The sequence below is a fragment of the Rhea pennata genome, chromosome Z (genome assembly GCF_028389875.1).
Source record: "Rhea pennata isolate bPtePen1 chromosome Z, bPtePen1.pri, whole genome shotgun sequence".
In the NCBI taxonomy this organism is placed as follows: domain Eukaryota; kingdom Metazoa; phylum Chordata; class Aves; order Rheiformes; family Rheidae; genus Rhea; species Rhea pennata.
Window position 1 is genome coordinate 16,290,935 of NC_084702.1, and position 22,117 is coordinate 16,313,051.

The window sequence follows — 22,117 nt, forward strand, 5'->3', positions numbered from 1 at the left end:
GCGGCTCGCCGCTCCGCGCTCCCCGCCCCCCGCCGCGGCGGCTGCCCCCGCCCGGCCGCGCGGCACCGGGGGCGGTGCCGGGGGCGGGGCGGGGCGGTGGCAGCGCGGCGGCCGGCCGATATTGCCGGAAGTGGTGCGCGGCCTCGCTTCCGGTGAGGTGCGCAACCGCCGGGGGCGGCGATCGGCGCGGCTCGGCGGCGGGAATGGCGCTGTGGCTCCCGCGCTCCCGGGACTGCGGCCCGGCGCCGGAGGAGGACGAGGGGCGGCGGGCCGCGACCCCCGCCCGCCAGCGCCCGCCGGAAGTGCAGGTACGCCCCGGTGCGTGCCCGCCGCGCCGCGCCGCGCCGCCGGGCGCCCCGCGGGCGGGCGGGAGGGCGCGGGGCGCCGCCGTCGCAGGGGCGGGCGGCCGCTGCCGCCAGCGCGGGTGTCAGTTCCGCGTGCGGAGCGGGTCGGGCGGGGGCTCGGCCGCGGGCCTGGCGCGAGCGCCCGGGCGGCGGCGCGTGTCCGTCGTGTGCTTCTGCGTGGGTCGGGGCGAGCCAGCTGCAGAGTGCGCTGCAAAGCGTTAAGAAAGCGATGTTTTCTTTTTGCCTTACTTCTCGGAGCAAGCAGCACATTCTCATCCTGTCAAAAATACTTGCTATAATGCCGAGAGGTCTAGCATGAGAGGTTTGATTTATCTGCATTAAAAGTTTCCTCCATGCAAGGTTTCCCAACTTTTGCTGTCCTTCATGTCCCTCTGCCAGAGGTTATCGGCATGGTAAATTTCAAAATACAGCACTGAGGTGCTGAGGATCTAATGCATATGTATGGCTTTCCCCTATTCTTGCTGGGAAGACAGGGCACATGCTTCAGAGTTGCTTTTTTTTTTCTTTTTTTTCCTTTCTTTTTTCCTTTTCCTAAGAACTGACTGTGACTTCCCAGCATACATCTGCAGGCAATATAAGCGCTTGTGGCTTAGCTGTCACTTTAATTCGCAGCTGTTGGTGGTGACCTCCTCAAAAGGACAAAAAAAAATCGAAGAAAAGAGTGTATGCTTACTCTGGGCCTCAGCTTCTTCATAGCTTAAATTCCACTCACACTATCAGTTGAAGATGGTGGCTATGCATTGACATAATGCTAATCCATACAGGAATGCAGGCAGAGTAGTTGTTACTGTACTGCTATGATTTGGTGTCATAAAACTTTTTTCACTGATACAGAAGATATTCAGGAATACCCTCATAGGTGGCTGTTATTAGCATTGTGACCCAAAGATAGCCAGCTGTGAGTTAGGGAGTTTTTTCATCTATATTAAAAATATTTCTACAGTGTAGGGACCATGATTTTGCAAATACACTTCTACAAAGTTAAAATAAAGTAAAAATCTTTTTTTAAAAAAAATCAGCTGTACAATGCCATGCTTAATCAGTAGTGAATATCATATAACTGCTAATGTGCCTTCCAGATCAACCTTATCTTGAGTTAAACCTATTTGCTCCTATGCAATTTATAAACTTTCAGTTTTTCCTCCATGTGTTTTGCTTTCCTCACAGACGTATAGCCAAGGTATTGAATTAGCCTGCCAGAAAGAAAAAGAATTTGTGAAGCACTCTGTAGAATGCACATGGAATCTAGCAGAAGCCCAGCAAAAACTTGGCAGTTTAGCACTGCATAATTCTGAATCTGTGGATCAGGAATATGCCCAAGCAAAGACTGAAGTTTCAGAGTTGAGGTGGAGAGAAGAAGAGTGGAGAAGAAAAGAAGAAGCACTAAACGAGAGGGAAGGACAGAATCTATGGAACACAGATCCAGTTAGTAAGGAGGTATTTAATAAGGTATGACCCATATCAGTAGGCAAGAAAACAAGTATTAGCCTGATTCTTCATTTCACTTGTTTAATAGTCTTGAATGTCTTCTGTGTCTGTTACAGTGCTTAATCACAGGGCTGTGTTAAATGGGTATTTTTTCCTTTGATCCCTGAATGGGAGCAAGCTGCATTATTATTACAAACCTGGATGACATTTTTTTACTTTAAGTGAGGATCAGAACTTCCACTGGTTCTGTATAGCGACTGTTGCCAAAGCAATGCTGCACAATGGTTTCTTCACGTAACCACTGTATGTTTCAACGGTGCCAGATTCTCAAACATGAAACAGACATACAGTTTGCCTCTAATAAGATGTATTATAGCAGTCAGGTTATTTAGCACAAATTCTCTTCTGAGTAGAATCTGAGCTTTGTTTTTGGTTTCATTTGAATTTGAGCAGTTAGCACATCTTTACTCTTAATTCACTGATATAGCTGCATCAAGGCTGCCTTGTGGATAGTATTCATTGTTCACAGATCAGTATGTTCATACCTGAAGACAAAACTCTGTCAGTGTTTCTTCCTCCTTAGAGTATAATAAGAGTTTTTAACTCTATTATCAGCTAATATACCTTTTAGAAAAAAAGAAGGGGGGGGGGGGAAATTGGTCAGGTATATGATATGATCCTAAACTTAGAACCCTGCTCTTTTAAATAATAATGTAATAAACATAATACTCCTTTATAGCAAAAAAGATATGTCTATAGAATCTGTAATAGTTATAAAATTTATCTTCCTTAGAGTTTTATTAATCAAAAAAGAAAAGAAATAGAAGATGAAGATGCATCTGAATCATTTATGCAGAAACATGAACAAAAGATTAAACATTTTGGTGAGTATGCTCCTTCTAATGCTTTACAGTTTAATATTCTACAGAATTTGTGTAGATTTTCTCCAAATTATTATATGGAATTAACGCTAGCAAATTAAATATCTGGCCATCAGACTGTCCAGTTTCTATTTTATCATATCAGGACAGACACTCCTTTTAAAGTGAAACAAGGAATAAGCTACAGAAACTTATTAGTTCCTATGATCCATAAGAACTTAAATAGTCTTCTAAAATAGTGTTAAATAAGCATAACTCCTGAAAACTAAAGTTCTGGCAATTTTTTCTGTTGTTCAGTGGGAAAGGGCAAACACATCTATGAAAATAGAAGTTCTGTGTATAAAAGTGCTTGGTATTGTCTGTAGCTGTCTCCTAATACATATTTTTCTGGTAAATATTAAGCTATAAGGGGAATGACTGATTAAAGGTAAAAGTTTGTAAGCAATTATTAGGAGTATGCATGCATAAAACTGCATTTCTTAAAATTACATTTAACTATCCACTAGGTGTCACTTTAGCTGTAGCAGTCAAAACAAATTGAGCAAAACTTTGATCTTGTAAAAGAATCTGAAATTTTGATGGTTCTGTTAAGTGCTTTCCATTCTTGTTTAGAAAGTGGTTCCAGTCAATGATGTAGTATAGCCATGTTAGGAATTCCAGAGCAATTGAGAACAGGACTGGCCTGACAAAAGTTCCCTGTATGACCACTTTTTAGTAAGCTATTTAGCTTCTAGGTATCTTAAACTGTTTTAAAGAAAATGTTTCTGACCCTGGAGGCTAAAAGCAAGCCTTGCAAATACCAAGTGAGGCACATCGCTGTCAGAGCACACAAACGGCAGTGACAGGCACAAGTTCCCTCTGATGTCTTAACTGTGAAGTGTAATAACAGTGTAATCAGAAGGCATCTGTGTTGTGCATTTCAGCTGAAAAATTGGGCTTTCTTATTGGGCTTCAAGGCTAAGAATTGGGCAAAATTGCCTTGCTGTCTAAATTGAGATAAAATTGTTAAAGAAGTGACCCTGTTACAGGATTTTTTTTTCCCATTACCTCTGAAATTCAAAGCCATGTTGTTGTTTTACCACCATCATAAAAAGAACCAAACAGTAACAATCTTAATGTCTGCTGCCAAGGGATGGCGTAGACTTTGTTAGCCATAGAGCCTGACTTCCCTTTCTGGATCCTACTCTGGCTTTCAAGCAGTAAAGCACTCGTGCAGAGAGTCTTTAACGAAACAGCCGAAAGAAATATTAGCCAGTGCTTTCTCTTTAGGTATTTGTTTGCTAGAATTAAGATTGGCTTAGGTCACTAGCACTGAATTATCTTTATCCTGGTTATAATCATATGCTGATAGAAGAGCAAAGCTGTGTATCTGGTACTTGTTGATAATAAATGAATTAACTGTTCTAATATACCTGTGAACATCAGTGATACTTGAAGGATCATTTTAAAAAGTGTCTGTCTGAATATTGCATTCTGATTTTTAACCTTCAGCTCTTTACAAGAAGGTAGCTTCCTGCTATCCAAATTCAGTTTTCTGTTTAACTTTCAAATACTGGCGTGGCTTTGCTCTTCTGACCTGAAATTAGTTCTGTAACAACATTCAAACTTCCTAAAAACTCACCAAGCCATTTACCTTTAGAAGTGCTTTATTTTCCAACTAATTACACACTCTTTTCTTCATGCTTTTTTTGTAAGCTGTTAGTGGTTTTGTTCTTGTCAGAATCACTGAATGTAAATTTCTACCTATTAACTTTGTGAACTATTTGATAGTATAACTAATAAAGAGTTCTCATGCACAAAGTGTTATAGGCATTTAAAAAAGAACTTAATTTCAACACTACTAGAGATGCATTAAAATACAGTTAACTGTTACTATTAAGATTTACCTTTAATATCTTTAAAATCTGAGTATGCCTTCTGGAAGTGTTCTTTTGGTGTTTGTTGGAGGTCTAAATAAAAACTAAAATAAATTTCATGCTGTTATGCTCAGGCTAGTGGATTTGGAAGGTGATTCTGTGACAGTTTATTAGAGCAAATGACTGCTATATTAAATCACTTAGATTAAGATATTCAAAATGGATATGTTTCTCTTACTAGGTATGCTGAGCAGATGGGATGATAGTCAAAGATTTTTGTCTGACCACCCATATCTTGTATGTCAAGAAACATCTAAATATCTCATGTTATGGTGTTTTCATCTAGAAGCTGAACAGGTACAAAGATGATTGAAAATATACAGCATGCATATTGATTGAAATACAGTTATTGAAAATATTCAGCATGTATACTTGCAAATCACATTGGCCAGCTTTTTTGTAGTGCTGTTTAACTAGTCTTGCTGTCCTTTTAGTTATCTTGTTAACTTAGTGAAGAAAACCTAACCTCCATACTGCATTGCTGCATCAGGACTAGTACCAGCTAATAACTGTCCTTTTACTTCTGTGAGCATTAGTGCTTACCTCTTCAGGAACCAAATAAAAGGAAGTTATGCTGAATTTTAGATCTATAGTTATTGGAGATACTTTAATCTCTCTAATGTCTTTTTTCTTTCCTTCTCAGAAAAGAGCTCTGATGGAACAAGTAGCACACCAAGCAGTTGTAATGCAATTTATTATAGAAATTGCCAGAAGTTGTAATATAGATCCAAGAGGCTGTTTTCGCCTTTTTTTCCAAAAAGCCAAAGTAAGTAATTTTCTGCAACATGGAAGAAACTCATGATTCTGGGGAAGGATCAGTGTTTAAAAGAGGTTTACTCCTTCCAATAACAGGCTACATATTTTACAGATCAACTCAGGCTTACGGGGAAGTGTTTTATTAGCAGTACTTTCTCTAGAAAGAATATTTTGCGTAATTCCAATCCTGAAAATGGATGTTTAGTGGATTTTGTTTATCCCAGCAGTAAGGCAAAACATAGCATGGCAGCAACAAGCATCTTACGGAGATGTAATACCTGAATGGCAGCAGAAAACATGGATTGGTTTAAGGACTGTTCTGGCTAATTAGACACTGTTTTCACAGTTGACCTATGTGTTTCATCCACAGTGAGGACCCAAAATATTGTCCCTTTCTTGATACTCAACAGGGCAATCCAGGGTTGTGTGGCAGAAGTGTGGGAAGACTGAAACTGTGGTTTGCTCTAGACTGCAGTCAGTTATTCAAGACACTGACAGGCCCTAATACTGCCTAAAGGAGTTCTGTTAACTTGGGAATCAAGTTGTGCTTTGCTTTTGAACAGAGAGCTACAATGAGCACCTGTTCTTCTGTGGGTACTGGCCCTTCAGTTGGAATAAAGAAATAGCTAAAATTAGATGCATTGTTTACATGTCCTCAGATGAATGAATGACTTTGTTTCACATATAAATGCTATAAACTGTCTTTAAAAGAAATCTGACTTGAATTTTCCATTTAAGCTAACATTATTGTTGAATCGCTCAAAATATTATCCCCCATAGAGTACAATATGCATTATGAAATGATTTTTTTTGCAGAGTGTGTGTGCTTACAACTCAGAAGTCAGTGTGGCTGAAGTGAAAATATTTTCTTTTTTCTTTTTCTTTTTTTTCCCCCCTTGGCAGACAGGAGAAGGCTATTTTCAGGCTTTTAAAAGTGAACTTGAAGCATTCAAAACAAGAGTGAGAATCTGGTCACAATCACATGGCTTCCAAGCTATGTTACTACAAGATCCCAGTGTCTGTCCTGGTTTAGTAGGAGAGCTCACATCTTTGTCACAGGTAGGCTTAGTGTTTCCCAAAATTAATTTAATTAAAGTAGGGTTAGGGTCTGCTTTGGAGATCTCTTATCTTCTGAAGTTTAAAGATTTTTTCCTAGAACTGCTGCTGCTCAGGATATAATGTGTGGTATGAAAGGCAGATAATCGCGTGCTTTCTGCTTCCTGGAATTCAGAAAGCATCAGTGTAAGATCAAAAGCATATGTTGGTTCAGTGTCCTTGCATGCTTTAAATGCTTTAGAAAAACACTGCATTGTAAAGCTGATCAGATGCTAGAATTGTATACATCCTCTTTATCACAAGCAGTGAAATGAGCTTTCAGTCTGAAATGACTAAGCCAATTCAAAGAATCCTACAGGTAGGTCAAGTCCAAGGAAAATCTTCTGTTATGCTAAAAGGAAATTGAGGGTATTTGGATTTTTTGTTTCAGTATTAGTGATGGTCACATCTTTGACTGAAGGAGCAAGTTTTAAGACTGTTATAAATTGGATGTTAGGGAAGGAGTCACAGTTGAAACGACTTACTTGAAAGAATTTGGTTAAGGTACCTTTTAAGTAAGTGTATAGTACTTGGGTCTCTTCATTTGTACCAATCTACAAACTATGCCAGATTAAATTTAAGAAGCTTGTTGACAATGTGATAATACAGAGTGATGAATTTTTAATAATTTATTTTCTTACTGTTGCACATTTATCTCATCTTGAGAAGGATAATATGAAAAGCCTGACTTAAACCAAAAATCTCTTACTCCATATATGGAATTATATAATCTGTCAATTTTTCATCTGTTGCAGAATGCAGGTGGTCTACAAGATGCCATAAATACAAATGTCTGCAGTTTAAACTCTGTGATACAAAGAGAAGAGGAAGAATCCAAAATGATGGACACAGTATAGTACTGTTAAGACTGAGGCCAAGTACTCTTTCTTCTTTTTTAAAAAAAAAACAAAGAAAAGAACATGGCTATTTTCTTGACATTATTTTTCTGGGTACTGCACTTTATTTTTTGGTGTCTTTTTTTTCGTTTGTTTGTTTGTGGGGGGGATTTTGAAGGGTAGATAATCCAGAAACACTTGTAATATTGTTTGAAAATGTGCTGCTAGGTTTTTGGTTGTTCTTGAAGAGCAGGGTTCTCATATTGCCGAATGTGAAACTTGATGTTTTTTCTGCTATTAACCTTGCCTTTCATGACTTTAGAAATCAAAGTATGAAAAAGAAAAATCTGCACAAATACAATGTTTACAAGAAGTGGTAGATTCTTGGTAGAATCTGCTATTGTCTTATTACAGATGTGGACATGTCTTACTCTATGAATATTGGAGATCACAACTGTATTCATGCTACCTTGCTGACATTATAAGCTCTCAAATCTGGTTATCACTAATAGCAATAAATCAGTATCTGGTATCAGTATTTCAGATCTAGATGGATTAGATTAAAACACTGGCTTTCTACCTCTACTAAGGGGATTTAAATGTTACATTGTGCTTTCATTAAAAAAAAAAAAAGTTTTTGTCCTATAATGCAAGTAACACTTGTCTGTTTATGAGCACTTTTATGATGTTTTGTTATTTCTAAAATGAACTTCAGACTCTTTTTAAACCAAATTCCATCATAGGGAGAAGTACTTGATGAAAGGGACAAAGGGGACTTGAGCTACAAGGCTTAGGAAAACACTTCACTTGCAACAAAAGCTTTGTCACAATCCACGTAGGATTGTCCTACAGGATTTGAGAGGTATTTCATATGCTTCTAAAGCTGGTTTGTGAAGTTGCCAGCTCAAGTACTGAAAAAGTGAAACATCTTTAAAAGCATTCTGGTTTAGGAGCCCAAAGAACACATACTGTTTCCAGAGGAAGCCTTCCACAAACTTCTGCAATCCAAAATGCCACCACACTTTTCTAACTTGCTACTCTTACAGCAATTCTGTCTATAAAATGTATACTGCAGCTAGAGTATTTCAGTGAAGAGAGTTTGTATCTCAGTGGAATGGATATACCCTTTTGGTCCTTTACTGTAGTGCTCTGATTGTGGGCAAGGTCTGGAATGTATCTATATATATTTCAGTAGTTTAGTGACTAACACAGCCTACTTGCAGTTGCTGAGTCAGACAAAAGCTATGCTCAGCTCCAGCTATTTTCAGCTGTGGACTATACTTGTGATATAACAAAGTCTTAAGTCTGCAGTATATGCCACCATAAGTATTAGTACAAATCCAGCAGCAGAAATAGGGGCTGCAAATCTACTGGTGGAAGTGCCTTTTCTTATTCCTGGTGCCTTTGTTCTCTAGCAGCTCTGATGCAAACTGTGGATAAAGGAAAGGCTGCAGCTCTGTCAGCTGCAGGTAACTGGCTTAGTAGTAAAGTGTAGTTTAAGTAGGTTAAACAGACACACCAGAGAGGAAAATTAAAAATTGCACTTTCCTTAATAATTAATTATTCTGTAATTAATTATTACAGGAAACTAATAATGTAATGTTGTTCTTCAGCTGCATTTCTCCTGTAAGTACAAGGGTAATCAGATCCGTATAGCACAGTGACTCACAAATACTGCCACTGTTACCAGTGCAGTCATGTTGATCTAGCAGCTCCTGATCTACTGAAAGTTATTTTTGATGTTTAAGGATCTAGAATTGAAAAATGAAATCATAAACCTTCCCTCCACTTCCCTGGGCTGGCAACAAAACAAGCACAGCTGCCTTTTCTGGAAATCAAAAGGCATAAATAGAAGCAAGCAGTACATAAGGGTTTCACACTGGAATGTGGTAGCTAATGGTTTCTAACCTTGACTTTTTGAACTAAGTGTACTTCTAAACTCACTCCATCTAGAGCCCTAATATGGACGTTACTGAAGATGAAAATACAGGTGGTCATTAACAAAGTTTTTGACAATTTTTCCGTAAAGCGTTAAGTACAGTTGCTTGAACTAGTAAGTGCTGCCTGTAATTGTTCATTCATAGTAATGGAAAAGCTTTACACGTTCTGTATCATCCATCAGATTGTGGCTTAATAGTGATAGTGATAACATGATTAAAAATCTGTATATCAGCACCACAGGTACGTGCAGCTGTTTTTAGATAAGTCAGTGCAAGAGGCGATTAAGTCTTGAATTAGCAAAAAGAGGCAGATACCTCAGGCATTACCTAGATGCAGTTGTTTTGTGCTCAAATTTTGCTGACCTTTCTTGAAACTCTTCAATTTTATGAACCTAAAAAAGGGCTAGGGCATTTACTGAAAATAGTAGCCTAAGTATTTAGACTGTTAAATGTAGCCAGTGTAGACTTGTGATTCCAATTATACAGTGACTATATAGGTATGAGAGTTAGTACAAGTTCAGTGTACCATGAACTCATGAAAACAAAAACAAATGCTACAGTGAAACTTCCTGTAGCAGTATGTCAAACCAACTAATTTGACTACTGGAAATCCTGACACTGGTATCAATGAACAGTTGTTTTTTTCAAAAGTATTGGAAAAGACAGTGGTTTGTATAAACCAACTTTTGTTGCATGTGTTGTATCAGGCAAGATTGTGTAATCTAGAAAGTCTGCAACTAGTCAGTCTCTTCAGTGTTTGCTCTCTTCCTACTAATAAGTCTTACACAGCTGCACACGGACAGAGGATTTACCAGATGTTACTCATCTTTGAATCCTCTGTTTCTCGCACCTGCAAGATAGCTATACCAATCATCTAAGCAGATGTCACAGGTAACTTACACCCAGCAGAATCAACTAACTGATACATGTGTAAGCAAAGCTGAAGAAGGTGACTGTTCTTCATGTCAGCCTGTATCTGTGCTAGTTCTTGTCTGGAACAGCTTTCTGCAGAATAGCATTCCTCATACGTTCTGGCTGGCCTAAGTAATCATGCATTTAAGAAACCTGACTCCATGTGCTTATCGCTGCTTCATACAGTAATTCAAGAATGACTAAGTCAAAGTGCTGTGTAGTTAGGCTATATTCAGAGGTGTTCTACACCATTCAAAATATGCAGTCACATGTATTTTCTGATTAAGACAGACACAAGAGAAGCTGCTTTATTTAAAGTATATTATAAAAATTAGGCATCTTTATATATAAAGTACAGAATTAGAAGTGGGGATCACCAACTTAAAGTGTTACCACCATGTAAGTTGAGGACAATATTAGATTTTAATTATTGATCAGTCTGGTACACTACTTAGTGAAACCCTTGATTGCTGAATCTCATTTAATCAAGTCTGTGCTACAACAGATGAGAAGTTAAACCTCATTTCACCTGGGGGTCGCAGTGTCTTTCTGGCTTACATCTGGCAGCTTGGTGTGGAGGAAAGCATAGATATGTGGCCAGATCTTATTGGTTTCTGTTCCAGAGAAGGATTTCAACAACCCTTTTTCCCTATGGAAGAGAAAGAAAAAAAATAAATTACAGAAGTCTATTCCCTCTAGTCTATTCTATCTGTTCCCCCCAGGTTTCCACCTCATTTTTTAAGGTTGCCCTGGGCAGATGGTATAATGTATGCTGGTATAAATGTAATTTAGATCTAATCACTGTTACAACATGGGGAACTCAAACTGGGCACCTATTACTCTGTTTATCATATGGTGAGCTAGAGGCCACATTAGTTCAGGAAACTAACTTAATAACAAACTATAAAGAGTAAATGTAAGAAGAGGCAATTCAATTGTATAGGACATGCTATAAATTCAAATAACTGAACAACCCAGATACTGTGAAGTTGTTACATGCTATGGATAAAGAAAATAAAAAGGTGCATCAAAACAAGTGAAACAGACCCAATCAAGTTGTTTTGAATTTGTTCTAGTAGCTAAGTTTATCTGTACAATACACTATCATCAGTAATAATAGTTTAAGCTCATGTCTCACTACGAGGCTTAGCGGCATTTTTACTTCAGAAAGCTACTGAAGTCGGGAAAATCACTGACAGCTCTTTCTCTAAAACCTGACCACCTCAAAGATGGAGAGTCTAGTCTTCTGCTCAACAAGTTGAACAGGTCTGTTAGAATATAATGAACAGTGGTGGCTTTGAAAACGAAGAAGAAAATCACTTCAAGATGTTGCAAAAAAACAATCTCTGATCTGTTTGTTTGGGTTGGGATAAGCTTCTTCAGACTTCTGTATCTACTATCCACATATTATCTGTGTGTTATTTAGGCAGCAGGCCAGCTTTAACATTAAAATGGAGTTTGTACAAAATATTGTTTTCTTCAAGGACTCACAATTTGTTTCCTTCCACAGTGCAATTAGCAATGCTCTTTTATAGCCAGCTAGCTGTGCATAGTACAATCCTGTTTTTTAAACAGCCATTTTGGAAGTCGCACTAACAGTTTTTCTGTATATGTCACTTTTTGGCCCAGTGTCCATTAGGAGGGCTTCTGCTTATATATCCAGGAAAAGAATATAAAGTCAAAAGTTTCCAAAAAAGGAATTGTGGCTGTTGCTCAAATCATATACAATATATAGAATATTGCACAGCACTCTTTGTAAAGCTTCATATGGCTGCAATGAATGGCTCTGTTGCTTATCAGCTCCTTGAAGAGGTTTTATGCAACTGAACAATGGGGAACTTATTCAATCCACTGTTTATATTTCTTACTGAGCTAATGATATATGTATGGCTATTTATATCATGTTCATTGTTGTAATACCTCCTCAACTGAAAAAAAGGTTTGTTCCTTGCTACGCTAACACAGAAAGTAGTATGGTATTTTGCTACTTACCGATAATACTCTAGAACAGGTTTTGTTTGCGCATCATAAGCCTGGAGTCTCTTGGTAACAGTCTCTGGCCTATCATCATCACGCTGAACAAGTGGCTCTCCAGTAATGTCATCAATACCCTAATTATGGTTAAAAGCAAACAATGATTTATATTTCCATGTATGTTTTCAGTTACATTCTATTTAAATTACAATCAGTTTCCAATTAGTGAAGAAATAAATTTCTGTTTAGGAAGAGAAAGACTACAATAAATATCTGTAACATTAGATGTTGATTTTAAAGTCCTTCAGTTAGAAATATTTTCTCAATACTGGCTTTGAACATGACATTATAGTAATACAGTAATTTCACTAATTTGTGCACCAGAACATTTGTTAAATTTTGGAAACTTTCATATATGTAGGGAAGATTGTTGAAAATTGTTCCAGTGAGTTCATGCATATGGGCAAGGAAGCAAGAAACCTCTAACAACACTGGAATAGGGAAAGGAGTTTTAAAGGCCATTTGATTTTTAAGTCATGCTTTGGAAGAGTTATCATTTATTAACAGCTGTACAATAAATGGCCTAAATGTCCATAGAATTTTCTGCGGGACTGAGTAAACAGAGGTAGGGAGCTAACATGCCAGTAATGGCAATACCTACTTCATTAAACACTTCACTTGCAATTTCTCAGGAGTGCTTTAAGAGATTATTGAGCATGTAAGTCTTGAAGTAGCCATAGCCTATGCGTTTTTTTTTGTTTTTTTTTTTTACTGCTGGCACAGACACTGGGACTTGATGAAGTGGCATAAAATATTGCTCCTATTTAGGAGCATTAAGTCGCTGTGCATCAAAGCACAAAATGTGGCCCACCAGAGACAAAAGGGATTCTTTGCTCCTTCATACAGACTAATTAAAACTGCAAGAACTTTGAGTTTTCCTAAAGACAATCTTAACCTGACATTTTTAGTGGAAGCGTTAGTGATCTTGCAAGTACAAGGTCAATTAAACCATAAAAATGTCCTTCTGCCTGCATTCTGGCAGTCAGTTTCAGAAAAATCAATAACTATCATTTTCAGTAAGTTCATCTATTCATGAAGGTGTGCAGAATATTCCAGGACATCTGTATTGTATTTGAGATGCATGTATATGATCAGACTTGCCTTGTTTACAGAACAGATTGCCTGTACAGATGCCAGAAGGAAACTTAAACATTTTAAATCAATCAATACGTATAGGGTTAGCTTTGTATTAATTCTAAAGCCATAATCTTTTCAGTTTCACTGCGAAGGTAAGCAATTAAGGTTTGTGCAGGTCTACTAGATAAAGACAACTGCATTTCAGCTGTTCAGCTCCAGTTCATGAATTCAAGATTTACTTGAATACTGCAAACTGCTTTAATATGTTGTGACATGTGTGCTAATTAGTGAAAGGTAATGCGAAGTGCTCCTTACCGAAAGCTGCTATAGCTGAAACTCAGTCTTTAAGGTATTTGATAATTCTCTGTTGCTGCTTGTTATCCTCCTCCATTAAAAATAACCCTGACTCAAATGTCATGTTTTAAACTATACCTAAGCTATACGTACAGTGTGCTTCCAGTTGCTCACTTCCAGTGCTTACCTATTATTTTAGCTGGCCTCTTATCCTGCAACACTGAAATCACAAAACTTGTTTCAGGTAAGCTCCTCAAAACTTCTTCAGCTGAGCGAGCTTGCTATGCTTCTGATGTAACTTAACAGAGCTTCCAAGTGAAAATGTGATGACACAACAGGTAAGTTACTTAAGGATGAAATACAATTTAAGCTGAGTTCTACTAAGGCTAATCTAAGTTTTTTTTTAAAAAAAAAAAAGGTAACAAGGTACAACTTTTATCTCTCTTAATACTGACTGTTCCTCTTTATGACGTCTAAAGCCAAAACCTTTTGTTTTGTTGAGAAGCTTCTCTGAGTGGCAAATTTCTGCATCCAATTGTGCAGTACAACAACTGCACAAATGGCCTACACTTGCAAATATCTGTCTTTGTAAGTGTTAATACAGGGAAAGCATTAAGTGGATTCTTCTGACTTAGAGTAGTTCACAACTCCATATGCTTCCTATAAAAGAATGAGTCCTATGGAGGAAGGAGAAGGAAACCACATTTTAGTCTGTGGGGCTGCAGTGGTAGAACAGGCTAAGAACTGGCCAGGCTCATATGCCAGTGTGCCAGATTGGGAAAGGAAAGCCTTCCAGATCAGTTAACAAAAGCTTACAAAGCAAATCAGTGGAGCTGGCACTGTGGTGGTTCATTCTGCAGAGGAGCAGCTAGTTGCCCATCAGCTAGAGGTCCTACAAGGGCACTATGACACCAGGAGAGAAAGCGTGTTTCCAAGGCAGTTTTTGCACTCTTAAGAGATTAAATGAGCCACCTTCTTCTGAGCTAACATGTTTTGTAACAACCTACACAAACAACATTTTACTTCAGTTAACCAAACGCAATGCAATATTTCTTTACCACCAAGACCAACACCTGTATTGCTTACCAGGACTTTGGGAGGACTGAATTCAAGATTGTAGACTCTGCCACTAGCAGGATGGATCCAGCGTGCAGTGAGCCGGTACTTTATGGTCTCAAATGGCACATCCAGGTCAATCACAGTGTCTATTTGACACTGTTTATCCAGGGCTTCTGCCTGAGCAACCGTTCTAGGGAAACCTTTAAAAGAAAAGTAACTCCCATAAAAACCCAAAGGCAGAGTTACAGTAAAAAATGACTGGATTCAGTTTATGAGAGCAACTAGCGGTCAGGCAATTGAGAGTAAAAACTGCATTGCCATGTTGTAAAGGCTGAAGAGACATCATATTTTCAGCGCATTTTTTCAATGCCTCGCTGCAGTCTAATTTGTTTATCTTCTCCCAGCTTCCATATTGTCATTTCACTTAACTACCTCCCCAAAAGTGTAAGAAATACAGGCAAAAAGACCTCACACTTGAATGTGGCAATACTAGTTAGCTATTCTGAATAAGAATACTGGGTACCTGTTTTGAACAATAGAAGCCAGAGGCAGTTCATTGTGAGAGATTTGAACAATCTAGAAACATCTGTGACAACTTATTTCCATCATTACGTAAAAGTCTGAATTAAGTATGTGACCGTAACAAAACCTGTCTTATTAACCTGTCTTATATTGTAGTAAACCCAGTGTATCTCTCAGAGGCAGTCCAGGATGAATTTTTCAAAAAAAAGTAGCATTAGGAAGAGCTGTAGAATATCTAGTGTATTGATCGATCTTGTAGGACAATAACAGTGAGAACACTCAGACTGCACAGAAATGTCTTTCTAAACATACAAGACAACATGTTTTGCCCCACGAACTCTATGGTTCCAACGGAGTGCTTTTAAAGGCATATCTTGTTAGCAAATAAATCTAACGCAACTAAAGAAGGAAGAAAAAAAGAACAAGAAAATTAAGATCTTAATAAAGAATTTAAGATAATAATTGACCACAACAATTTTAACAGTCAAAGCTACCTCAGAACATCCTACTGCATGGTAAGTTACCTGGAAGTATTCTACCCACAAACCTCTTGCATAAAGCCTCAAACTCTTCAAACCTGAGGATTTTTATTGTACTATGCAAGTAAAGACTTCCATAAAGACAAGTTCTGATAGGTAAAAACTGAGGAAAGGCTCCCTTCCATAATACTGATGATTTCACCATCTGTTAAGGAACTAACAAAAATAGTCTTACAACAGAAGAAACAGTGAAGAATAATTTAACATCTTAATGATATTATGTCCTGCTTAGCACATCCCACAAAGCACAGAGTTGATTCACAGAAGCCAAGTCCTTGCTTGTGTATTAAGTCTAATGGATCTCGTTTGCATCACAGTCATCAATGGCCTTCACCCTATTTCTCTTGTGTTCATATAATCCTGTGGAAGTGCTTCTAAATGCCAAAAGAAGGTAAGCCAAGACTTAAGCACTGCTGTTTTTTCTTACTTTTGACGGGCTATTTGGTCACCATACTCTTAAGTTATGAAGCTGAAAATGGGTTTGCTTTGAGACTTAATTAAGAAAAACTTTATCAACAAAAGAAAGTGTCCTCAGAGAAAGAAGTCATTGAAACTTATACCAGGCATTGCTGCATATAGTGTTTTCCTGATGCACAGAAAACTGCTTACAAGACTTGATGAATTATGAAAACTCCAGAAACACAAAAAAAGTGCACTAATTATACAGCAAATAAATCTAAGCAGCTTCTATCTATCTGCATGACTCAGACTGCTATATTTGCTATGACTCTAGAAGACACCAAGCTATCTTTAATTAGTAGAAATGTATATTTTGCTAAAGTAAGCATACAAACAGCTTAGTAACTCCATCTAGTCTGACCCAGCTGACCTCAGCTGTTTGTGCAGAGTTGTGGTTATCAAACTGAAGATTTTTCTGGTTAACTTATTTCAACAGAGCAGTATTGTTTCTACAGAGCTGATCATGCCAGAGCTATCCCTAGCCTAATTCTCTGAGTTTCTGTGAATGTTGGTACAGAAATTTGTCTTCCAAAAGTGTACAGTCAGCATGTTAACATGCAGGAGAAACTGATTTCTTCTCTTACACTCTCCACACCATCCTCCTGTTCAAAGGACTATTAGTGTGCTCAGCTATACTGCTGCACAACCAGCTCCACAAGATTAGAACTACACGTACTTAGGACTCAAAACTAAAGAGAAGCATCTGCAGCTCTTTGGTTTATGGATTAAATTTAATTGTGCTGTACACTAAAACCATAAAGCCTTTGTTCCAACTACTAAGAAAATAATAGAAGAAAAAGCACACAGATCGTTATACTACAATTATAATAAAGTGCAAAGGAACAGGGAACACACTGTATTTTTTGCTTCCTTTAAATAAAAAGCCTCACCAACAACCTTCTAGTTTTATCTAGTAAGGCAGATTGTCACTAAGATCTGAAAACTTTCTCATCCAGCCTGGATACTAGTAGGGGCCGCTTATGTCCACTAAGACTGCGGCAGAGGCATTTTCTCTCTACTGTGAACTGCTGATGCAATTCCAGGACTATTCACTCCAAACAACATAGCCAAAAACAAGTAAAAAAGAGACCCTTCAGAACACTCAAATAATAATTTTCATTACTAGTTTATTGTACACTCCACTGTTGCAGGACCCCCTTTCCATACTTACCTTGACGCCACATACCTACTTTTCCAGTTATGTAATTCAGCTCCATTCTTTTAAAGTGTTCTATTCTCCAAAGGCTTTGAAAAGAAAAGGCTTTAAAAAAACCTTTGCATAAGCAAAGCATAATTGCAAAAGCAATGCATATTTTGAAGGAAGTCTTTGTTCTTAAAGTGAGATTAAAGCATAAGAATTATCAGACTTGCTACTTTCAAAATTTTACTGTTGTGTTCAACTATGTGTTTTCAATGTGGATTAAACATTGCTGTATCACTCTGAAGGCAGGATGCACAACCATGACTTTTACAGCCACAGGGGCACACTGAATGTTTCACAAGCTGGCAACAAATACTGCCCAGTTACCATGACGCCAGAATGGCTACAGGAGTGTGACAACCCCTAACTGACCAAAGCAGTCCAAGTTTTCTAGTGCAGATTTGCTGTCTCCCTAACTTACCGTCCAACAGCCAGTTGTATCGCTCTAGACCTTTGAGCTCACTCAGCACCAGTCGCGTCATGATATCATCCGGAATAAGCCGCCCTTGGTCAATGTAGGACTTGGCAAGGATTCCAACTTCTGTGAAAGTAAGAGAAGTCGCATAACAGTATCTATGACCTCCAGCAAGCCAAAAAAAAATGTTACAATGCTGCAAACAATTTGTTTAGATCCAGATGACACAAAATGGTAAAGTGATAAACCAGACAGACAGAATGCCACTCTCTGCAATTCAAAAACTGATGATCAGTCAGAACCTGATCTTGCAAATATTTTTCAGATTAACTTAATTGATTGGTAATTCTACTGGTGGCAACAAGGCAAGGCAATGAGCACACTTTCTTTATCCCTCACACCCTCCAAATAATTTTCCTGGCAACTATTTGAAAAATGGGGTTCCAAAACTAGAAACAGGAGAGGCCATTAGGTAAGACTCTTTAAAAGACAAAACAGAATGATCCAAGTTCTTTAAGCTGTCAGCCTCAGATTTCCTGCTGAGAAAGTTTACATTCTCAGTAAAGTACGGTGGCTGGTTATCATCCTATGACTTTACTAGGAAATGAAATCCTTTTGGTATTTAGGAACACAATACGCAGTGAGATACGCTTGCCAGAGAAGCATTTTTATGATTACTAGAATTACAAAAGGATGTTTATAAATGCTGTAAACTATTTATAGGAGTACACAGACACTTATATTTTCCCATGGAACTGACTAACCTTTAGTAGCAGTCATTTAGCCCCCCAGCTTGCTAAAATGCCATCCATACATCCCAATTCCAGACATCACACCATGCCCCTGCATGACAGTACAAACATGCTGTAATTCACACAAGTTACGGGTGCACCACAGCTGTGAAGGGATTCAACTGCCTGGGTTGCTATCTGGGTTGTGTTCTGAGCACACAATCTCCATAGCCTTAACCTACAAAACTGGAACTAATTCCCCACATCACCAAGAATAGATAGATTGGTTTTAATTTTGGATGTGTAGTGGATATGTGGATTTTGGCCAACTCAGATCTAGTTCCAATACATGAAATAGGAGAGAGAATGGGATGGACCCACATAACCAATAAAAGACATGACTGGTTTGAGCAGAAAACAGTGACAATCCTCCTCGAGGCACTATTGGAAAATGCAGTAGTAGCCTAGTCCTTATTCAGACATAGCAACTCAGGAAAGCAACAGATGCACTCAAGTAATGCAGAAAGTAGCTTTGGTATTAAAAAAAAAAAAAAAAAAAAAAAAAGTAGTAAAAAGACAATTTCTTCTTCTTGTCTGGTGCTCACATCCACAGCCACACTTTGAAATGCTTGAAAACTGCTTAGAAACAGGCCCCGCATGCAGCAGTAAGACCTCAAAAAATTGCCACAATGTAGGGGACAATCACACTTTGATGTTCAAAGTACTCCAGAACATCACAAACTGGAAAGAAGATGACTGTGTCTGCTACAAGGGGAAAATGTTATCTGTTTTTTTTCCTGTACTTCACTTCTTTGAAGTTAGCAAGTCATGCCTCTTTTAATACTCCCGCCCTGCCATTCCCCTTGGGACAATGTACCCTGCAAAAGTGGCTAGGAAGAAGAATAAATTACATCTAGGCAGTTTAATGTGCACTTGTTTCCCAAATCTGTTACTGATTTACACTGTGGCATTGCTCTAGCCAGGCTGACCTAAGAACATGTGCAAAGTAAGCTTGGTAGAGACAGTTAATACTCACACACTTTGGAAAGACAGATGAGCTTTGGGGCAGAGAGGACTAGAATGTGGCAACACCTAAGGCATGCAGGTCCTATTATTAGACCAACAGGGCTGAAAACACACTGCGTCTCTCTACAAGCCTCAGGCCATTTACAGAATCAACCATTACAACAGGAAAAACAGTCACAATGCTATCCAACTAAGAGTTGCACAATGCACTGCAACTAAGAGTTTATTTACCAGACTTCAGCTTTCTTGTGTTGTATGTGGGGGTAGGAAGGGGGAATTTAGTAGGGTTTTGATTTTTTTTTGTTTTGTTTTGTTTTTTACAGGTGGGTCTAACCAATATATGCCTTGACTTACAAAATCTCTGCACTTAAAGGCAACACAGTTGTCTTTCTTGTCTAGGTCATAGAAGGTATCTCTATTTACAGCTTTTGCAAAAGGTTAACATACCCTAACTGCGTCTGGCCACGTCCAGAGGATTGCTTGCTGAGTGATAAGGAGAGTCTGTGGCAGAATGTCCTCCCTCCAGAGCAGCAGAGCACAGCAGTGAGGTCAAACTGCTACGGACTCTCACATGTTCAGCAGCACTTTTCAACAGACAAAGTCCATTTTCACGAGGCGGCAAAGGCCAAAAATGGCACCCTCTGACTGCTGTAGTTACATGTCATTTTCTAAGTGCTTTAGCTGTCCAATTTAGCCTAGCAGTTGCTAAAGCCCTTGGGAACTGTGGGTTTCTTCATTCACTATCAAAACTCATTCCCTCTTTCCCAGGGCTAAAGTTTTCGACAAAGCTCTTTCTGCTGCCTCTCGTTGTCCCTTCACCCCTTCAGAGTATTCATCTGCTCGCACAACTCAGGAAGTCATCTCAGTCCTTTGGAGACAATTCCTGCAACCAGGGATCCCTTTCAATAAAATTAAGCCAGTTTCATCTGGGTCGATTAGCAAAGGAGAAACTCCACAGCGGATCCTCTTAACTCCCAGGCTAGCTTTATTGCAGCAAGCTGAGCCACCTCCAACAACTGCCACCTCCAGCATTTATCCCCACAGCCAGGTTTTTACTGCTCCAAAGGTATTTTGTAAATAGCATACTCCCTTCATCTGCTGGAACATCTTCACTTCTCACTAGGTCTTATTTATATTGCCATTTTGGAGGGGTTTTTTTGAAGTTTTTTGTCTCTTTAAAATAGAATTTATACTAGTACAAACAAAATGCGGAAGACAAAAGTGTGAATGTACCTGTGTAAGGGCACCAGTGTAGCTCGTGTCCTTAGCCAATATTTAACCTGTAGATACCAACTATAGTAAAGTCGATCTACTAAGCCAATGTCCCTGTTCTTATAGAGCAAACAGAGTTTGTGTAAAAAGAGATGTGGAAATCAAAAACTAACTCATTTCACAATACAGATAAACTTTCACCTTCAAACAAGCTTATAACCTTTCAAATTCAAGACTATCAGTAACCTAACTGTGATAGTGCAGTAATAGTTATGGGTGAACATAGTTGTTCACAGTTTTAAAGTGCTGGAAATCAACAGTATCCACTTCAGGCCATGATGAAGTATCATTCCTACGAAGATTTTCAAGCCCATCATGAGGGAAAGCAGAGGTGCAAGCCAGAAGCAACCCTTGACCTATCTCAATTAAAAAAAAAAAAAAAAAAAAAAAAAGGAGAGAGAGAGAGAGAGAGAGAGAGAGAGAGAATTAAAAAAAAAAAAAAAAAAGAAGAAGGAAAGAAGGCAGGTGAGCAGGGGCAGGGGTGTCTCGGAGCGCCACCGGCCCAGCAAAGGCTGCACGGTTAGGATGAACGGCCTCACACACCGGTATCAGCGACGCTGCGTGCAAGCGCAGGCCACGCCGAAACGACAGCATGACGTCAACCCGTTTAATATTAAAAAAAAAAAAAAAAAAAAAAAAAAAAAAGGCAAGTTGGACTATTGTGACACACACACACACACACACACACACTCATTTCTTTGCGGAAGCGCCGCCGCCGTTCCGCCAGCCGTTGGGGACGAGGTTCCCGCCCCGGCGCCGGCAGGTGTCTGTGGCGAGGGGGGGGAAAGGGGGGGTATAACCGTCCTTGCGCGAGGCGGCCGCGGGGGGCGGCCCGGATCCCCCCGCCTGGCGCGGCGCGGCCCCGTCCCGTCCCGTCCCGTCCCGTCCCGTCCCGTCACCTGTGCGGCGCTGCATGTTGTCGCGCAGCAGGTCGCCGCTAGAGAGGTGCTTGAGGGCGAAGTGCTTGACGATGCGGGCGGAGATGGTGCCCTTGCCGGAGCCCGGCGGCCCCGTGATGACGGCGCGCAGCAGCGGCGGCGCCGCCGCCATGCTGCAGCCGCCCGCGCCCGGCCGCGCCGCGCCGCGCCGGGCGGGGCCTGCTCGGGCGTGCCCGGGCCTGCTGCCGCCGCGCCGCCCCCGCCGCGCCGCCCCCGCCGGCCCGTGACCGCGGGGGCCGCTTGGCGAAAGGGCGCCTCTGCGTTAGACGAGAGGGCATTTTTTATATATATAGGTATGCATATATGCATGTGTATGTATATATATAAAAATAAATAAAATTTATCTACATGCTAAAGCAGAAACTTGATGTTCTGCGCCTTTACAGGTACTACGGAGCCACTCAGAGAAGCTCCACGGAGG

At 39.6% G+C, this 22,117-nt stretch overlaps 2 protein-coding genes across 2 annotated transcripts; one reads left to right on the plus strand and one right to left on the minus strand.

Moving 5' to 3' along the window:
• The first annotated feature begins 182 nt into the window (after positions 1-182).
• On the plus strand, positions 183-11,175 carry CDC37L1 (cell division cycle 37 like 1, HSP90 cochaperone). Its single transcript, XM_062600561.1, has 7 exons — positions 183-308; positions 1,533-1,814; positions 2,587-2,677; positions 4,772-4,887; positions 5,234-5,356; positions 6,250-6,405; positions 7,197-11,175. The coding sequence occupies exons 1-7, from the start codon at positions 204-206 to the stop codon at positions 7,296-7,298; spliced, it is 975 nt and encodes a 324-aa protein (XP_062456545.1). The 5' UTR covers positions 183-203; the 3' UTR covers positions 7,299-11,175.
• AK3 (adenylate kinase 3) lies at positions 10,404-21,831 on the minus strand. The gene is made up of 5 exons (XM_062600562.1): positions 21,658-21,831; positions 17,736-17,855; positions 14,621-14,793; positions 12,122-12,240; positions 10,404-10,778 (listed from the first exon to the last, which is right to left on the minus strand). Exons 1-5 carry the CDS (start codon positions 21,806-21,808, stop codon positions 10,655-10,657), a joined length of 687 nt encoding a protein of 228 aa, XP_062456546.1. The 5' UTR covers positions 21,809-21,831; the 3' UTR covers positions 10,404-10,654.
• Positions 21,832-22,117: the final 286 nt, after the last annotated feature.

Bases quoted from the DNA above. Each gene is read 5' to 3' on its own strand.
- AK3 (XM_062600562.1), bottom strand. From the start codon at position 21,808: ATGGCGGCGGCGCCGCCGCTGCTGCGCGCCGTCATCACGGGGCCGCCG. The intron at 17,856-21,657 runs GTGACGGGACGG...TTACTTTCACAG, and splicing joins CAACATGCAGCGCCGCACAG to AAGTTGGAATCCTTGCCAAG. The intron at 10,779-12,121 runs GTAAGTAGCAAA...TCTCTTCCATAG, and splicing joins CCTGTTCTAGAGTATTATCG to GGAAAAAGGGTTGTTGAAAT.
- CDC37L1 (XM_062600561.1), top strand. From the start codon at position 204: ATGGCGCTGTGGCTCCCGCGCTCCCGGGACTGCGGCCCGGCGCCGGAG. The intron at 309-1,532 runs GTACGCCCCGGT...CTTTCCTCACAG, and splicing joins AGCGCCCGCCGGAAGTGCAG to ACGTATAGCCAAGGTATTGA. The intron at 2,678-4,771 runs GTGAGTATGCTC...TTCTCTTACTAG, and splicing joins ACAAAAGATTAAACATTTTG to GTATGCTGAGCAGATGGGAT.